At 25.9% G+C, this 6002-nt stretch overlaps 1 protein-coding gene across 1 annotated transcript; it reads right to left on the bottom strand.

The window, feature by feature from the left end:
- On the bottom strand, positions 4312 to 5403 carry LOC107615509. The gene has a single exon (XM_016317569.1). The coding sequence runs from the start codon at positions 5401 to 5403 to the stop codon at positions 4312 to 4314; it is 1092 nt and encodes a 363-aa protein (XP_016173055.1).

Below are 6002 nucleotides of genomic sequence, written 5' to 3'. Positions count from 1 at the left end.
CATGGTTGAACTGAAATAGTCTCATTGTATGATTAACAACTTTAATTTCTATTAATTTTTATTTACTATTTTTTTAATTTATGTCATAATGACTTTTTTTATTCTAATAATAATTATTCCATACAGAGAAGTGCATCTTGAATTAGAAATAGAAGTAAAAAAATGAAATAAATTAAAACGTAAATTAATAGAGTAAAAAATTAAAGAAGAGGTTACACGTAATTTTTCTACAACTGTTACAGAAATTCAGATGAAAATAAGGTAGAGAATATGAATTGTGTTCACCGTAAAGGTGGTTTCTTTATGTAAAATGTAAGGGAGAAGTTCTACCATAAAAGTTAATATTAAAACTTAAATTTGGACATTAAAATTTTGAAGTGAGTCATGTCATTTAAACTATGTGCAATTATTGTCAGGTACAATAGTAGTCGTTTTATAAAATATTTATTTATTTATTTTTAAAAATATAATTTTTTTAATTCTAAAAGTATTGGTATTTTTTTATTTAGTTTAGAGTGCAAATAATATTTTAGTTTATTTTATTTAATACCTAATAAATTGAGATTTGAATTTTTTTCACATGATTGAATTGAAATAGTGCTATTGTATGATTGACAATTTTAATTTTTGTCATAATAACTATTTTCTCCTACTATAATGTTTTGGATTAAATATTTTTTAATTTAATTTATACTATAAATAATAATATTTTATTTCATTAGTTACCTAATAAATTAAAAGAGATATAAGAGTTTTGTGCAATTATTGTCACGTACAATAGTAGTTGTTTTATAAAATATTTATTTATTTATTTTTAAAAATATAATTTTTTTAATTCTAAAAGTATTGGTATTTTTTTATTTAGTTTAGAGTGCAAATAATATTTTAGTTTATTTTATTTAATACCTAATAAATTGAGATTTGAATTTTTTTCACATGATTGAATTGAAATAGTGCTATTGTATGATTGACAATTTTAATTTTTGTCATAATAACTATTTTCTCCTACTATAATGTTTTGGATTAAATATTTTTTAATTTAATTTATACTATAAATAATAATATTTTATTTCATTAGTTACCTAATAAATTAAAAGAGATATAAGAGTTTGGTGTCCTATTTTTTTTTTTAATTTTACTTCTATCACTATAATCCAAAACAACCGAAACAGTTATCATTAATTATTATATTCTCCTATTTTGTTTATTAATCATTCTTATAGTTTGATATTTAAAAATAAAAAAAATAAGTATTTTCATTTCTTTAGTTTTTTCACTATTTACAAAGAAATGAAGACCTATTCAGGTTTAAATCTATATTTTGGCATACCACTTAAAAAAAATGAAGGCAAATATGAAAATCCACGACATTTAAGCAAAATTATCTATCTATTTAAATATCTAAATTAAAATAATAGGATAATATAAAAAAATTATTTAAGTTGATATCCATTTTAGTCATTTTTTTAATCTAAAAGTGAGTTTGAATGGTAAAAGCCAAACAACATTTATTTTATTATAATCCATTTTGATACAAAAATTACCAAACATAAATCATTTTAACAGAAACTTATTTTTTATTAAAATCAAGTTTGCAAAATCAATTTTATGCAAATTTTCATTTGTAAACAATAATTCAAACACACACTAAGTGTGTGTTTGGATTACGGTTTGCAAACTGAGGTTTGTATAAAATTGATTTTGTAGAATTGATTTTGATCAAAAGTGAGTTAGTATTAACGTGGTTTATGTTTGGTAATTCTTATTCAAAATGAATTATAGTAAACTAAATATTGTTTGGATTACATTATTCAAAATCACTTTTAGTTAAAAAATTACAAAAAAGAACATGAATTTAAATAATTATTTTATGTTATCTTATAATTTTATTTTAAATATTTAAATAAATTTTAATATTTTTTTAGTACTCTCAATATTTTTTAGTATTCTAATAGGATTAATAGAATTATAATACAAAGTAAAAAAAATATTTCATACAAAAAAAAATAACAATAACAGTAAAAGAACTCATATAAAAAAACAGAAATTTTATAAAAAATAATAATATACATAAGAGAGTATTAGAAAAAAATACTATAAAAAAAATAAACATATGAATAATGAAGGATATAATTGGTACATAGAACATAAAGTTCAATCCAACGTGAAAAGGTGAACGGAAAAGCTAGAATTTTTAGCTTTTGGTAAACCTGGGTTGAAGGCAGAAATCACTTCTGCGTTTACAGCATAAAAATATTGCCAAACATAAAGATGAAGCTTTCAAGAAACTCAAACGAGCTTCTCTCTTCTCCAACGCAAATCCAAACACACCCTAAGTCATTAGATGAAAATTTAACTATTTTCAATTAGAGAAATTCTGCACCTTCTTCCTCTTGCTGCACGTTATTCTTCCTCTTCCTCTTCTTCTTCTTTTCTTTCATTTCTTGCCTTCTCTTTCTTCTTCTTCATTTACGTGCTTTTCTCTCTGTTTTCTTTCTTCGTTATTCTCGATTTCCATTGTTTTTTGATATCAAGCTCTGAAATCATTTTTGAAGAAAAAGAAACAGGAGGAGAAAGAGAAATAGTTCTGAATTATGCATAAGATGTACTTCAACGAATTTTGGGTGTATTTCTTAAATCCTTTGGGTGTAGTTTTGTAATCCTTTGGGTGTATTCTGTAATTTTTTGGGTGTATTTCTATAATCGTTTTGGTGAATTCATGTAACCGTTTGGGTGTATTTCTGTAATTCTTTGGGTGTATTTCTGTAATCGTTTGGATATATTTCTGAAGTTCCATTATCTTCAAATTTGGCAAAAAAACTCGTTTTCATGGAGGAAGAAGAAGAGTCGTTCATAATCCATGGTGAGTAGCGCGCTTTGGAAACAGGAAGCGGTTGAATAACGCGTGCGTTTATTTACTCTTGAACGTAATATTTTTTTAAAATTAACTACTATATATTTATATTGTTTTTATATATTTTTATTTATATTTTATATATTAACATATATTTAATTGATTCGATGATTGATTTTTTTTAATATAGAATTATTGTACTTGTTTGGGTACCATTAAATCGATAAAAAAAATTCAATGAAAAAAGATTTTTTTTTTATTTGTTAGTGTGTTTGGTAAATTTCTAATAGTAAATGTAAAAGTACTAAAAAATAAAAAAAATATTTTTTTAGAAATTATAATTTATATCTTTTTTTAAGAGATCTTTTTTTCTTAAAAAAGATATTTTTATATAATAAATATAAATAAATTCTAAATTTGCAGCCGTTCAAAAAGTGATATACTTGTCAATTTAATCCAATAAATAATCTTTGACACTGTTATTCAGTATATGTGAGAACAAGCTTTTTATTCAAGTTATAATGTTTGACACTGTTATTCAATTTGCTATGATGTTCTTCAAATTAGAAGTAAAAAAGAAAAAAGTGATTACTGTAACACATAATACACAGATTTCTATCAAAAAAGACCAGAATAGATTACTAGGGGAAGGAAAAAAGACAAAGTATTTGATAGAGTTCTCTATAAGAACTGATGGAGCTTTCTAAAATATTTATGAATTTGCCCTATCTCACTATCCTATATTCACTTATTGGCAACAAAATTTTAATGAATTTATTAACAACCTGTGAGGGCGATTCATGCACTCCCACAGAGCATCTCCACCACCATAAGTCCATCATGGACGATTCCTGGAATTGAATGTTAGGAAGAAGATTGCTTGCTAATGTTGTGCCTAGTCTGGGATCGTATCTTGTGATTCTGGTGTTGGTTATAGGTTCTGATGTGGGTGGGGATTGAATATAATGTCTTAGTAATTTGTTAGGTGTTATTGATTTTTTCCAATTTAATATTTGGCATTGTTGAAAGGTGAAATGATATTTAGAGATTCCATGCTCATTTGAAACACAGATAAAAATAATTCTAGCTTACTCTGAGTTCTATTGAGGAAATTTGTGTCGATTGTTAAAATCTGTTGAGAAAGTTTGCAAGCAGAGATCTAATCTTGAGAAATTTAAAACTCTCAATTTTTATAAGTAACTTTTTTCCTTAGAAGACTTTGCCCAAAAAAAAAAGATATACTGTAATGTGTCATATGCACTGAAAAAAAAAGCTAATGAATCTTAAGTTCTTAACATGATTCTTTGAATTGTCAGAGAAGAAACAAACAAAATTAATTACAAAAGAACCATATCATTCTAGATGGCAAATCCTAAATTACAATGGAATAACAAAGATAAGGATGGATATCAGATATAGCATAATCGAACATTTTATGCATGCAAGTTATTACAATCCTATGGAACTGGAACTACCCAAATTGGTGGAGGATCAATCCTATCTGCACATTGTATGAGGCTCTTAACATATTTCTCTTGAAGATTAAAAACACCCCAATCATGTCCACCATACATGTAGTCCAAATTCATCTCTTCCCACCTATCATCTGTGAAGTAGATTGAATTTGCTTCACACCCCAAACAAACTTTAGCATCCATTGATACAGATTCATTAGCACCCAAGAACAGAATTTTATCATGTAAATAACTCATCTTTTTCCACTTCTTGTCTTCAATATCAAGCTTATAAACAGTAAAATACTTTGTTTTATAAGGACAAATCAATGGTTGTGTATCTTCAGAGGATAAAAGATCTCCTTCTTCTACTACCAACCCATCATCATTAACAAAATTTCCAATAAACCTTTTTACCAGCAGGATATCTTCCCCGGATACCACCAAATACAAATTTATTGAGAAATTATCTCCAAAATATGGTTTCTCCTCTTCATAATTCACCTCCATAATTGGTGTCAGAAAAATCAATCTTGTAGGAATTGGCCCAGAAATATTCCAAACTTCAATAGAACCATCTTGTGTCAAGGCATAAAGATGGTTGTTGCTGAACACAATATCACAATAAGATTGTCTATCATTAGAGAGTTCAACCCAAGTTGTAGAGTTGCAGTAAGCAATCTTACAGTTAGAACCATATATGATAGCAATAATGTATCTTGAAGGAGAGGAATAACACATCAAGATTGCTTTGACTATGAAAGTTTTCCTTAAGTGTTCAGCAAAGTAAGAATATGTGAGAGGGTGCAAGAATGAAAGGGGAAGAGGTGGTAGGTTAATAATAGTGGAAGAAGAAGGATTTAGAAGAAGTGGAACTCCATTCTGATCAAGAAACACAATCCAACCATGAGAAGAACCAATACACCATGCTCCAACATGATCCTTCAACATGTTCTTCCACTCATAACGCTTCTTCTCTGCTAAATTGAAGATGCTTCGGTCAACAGTCATAGGATCATCATCATCATCAATAAGCTGTGTTTGTTGAATACTTGGAAGAATGGCATAGGGAACTGAAAGAGAAAGAGAAGCCATTGAAGTGTTGAGTAGTAATTTTTGTTCTTTTTTTGACACGGTTTAATTCTATGGAAAAAAACTCTGAGGGTTAAACTTTAAATAGACTCAGGTATGTACCTTAAAACAGGAAACTGATATCTTATTAAAATTTAAAATCTTATTAATAAGATAAAATATTGTTCTAAAATACCCTTTTAAGTTAAAGGTTGTTAAATTATATTAAAATTTTTTAATTTGAATTTAAATGTAAAAAGATAAAATATCCACATCAACTATCATAAGAGGCTAAAAATATCATATATTTTAAAATATATATTTTAAAATCTACACCTAAATGGTTAAATACCGTTAAAGATTAAATAAATTTCGTTTGATTCATAAAAAAAATCATATATTTTAAAATCTACGCCTAAAAAGTTACTTTACTCTTCTATCCTTTTTAGTTGGCAACAATCAAAATTGAACATGTAATCAATTAAAATTACAAAATTGAACATTTATTGCTGTATAATCAATAAGTAAATAAATTACATTTTTTTGGTGTCTAAATTAATTACATTTAAATTCACTAATTTATAATTTTACTCTAAATATTAATTAAATTTAAAAATATATCA

The sequence above is a fragment of the Arachis ipaensis genome, chromosome B01 (genome assembly GCF_000816755.2).
Source record: "Arachis ipaensis cultivar K30076 chromosome B01, Araip1.1, whole genome shotgun sequence".
NCBI lineage: Eukaryota > Viridiplantae > Streptophyta > Magnoliopsida > Fabales > Fabaceae > Arachis > Arachis ipaensis.
The sequence above is the reverse complement of the archived record's forward strand: the minus strand, read 5'-3'. Positions and strand labels throughout refer to the sequence as shown.

Bases quoted from the DNA above. Each gene is read 5' to 3' on its own strand.
- LOC107615509 (XM_016317569.1), bottom strand. From the start codon at position 5,403: ATGGCTTCTCTTTCTCTTTCAGTTCCCTATGCCATTCTTCCAAGTATT.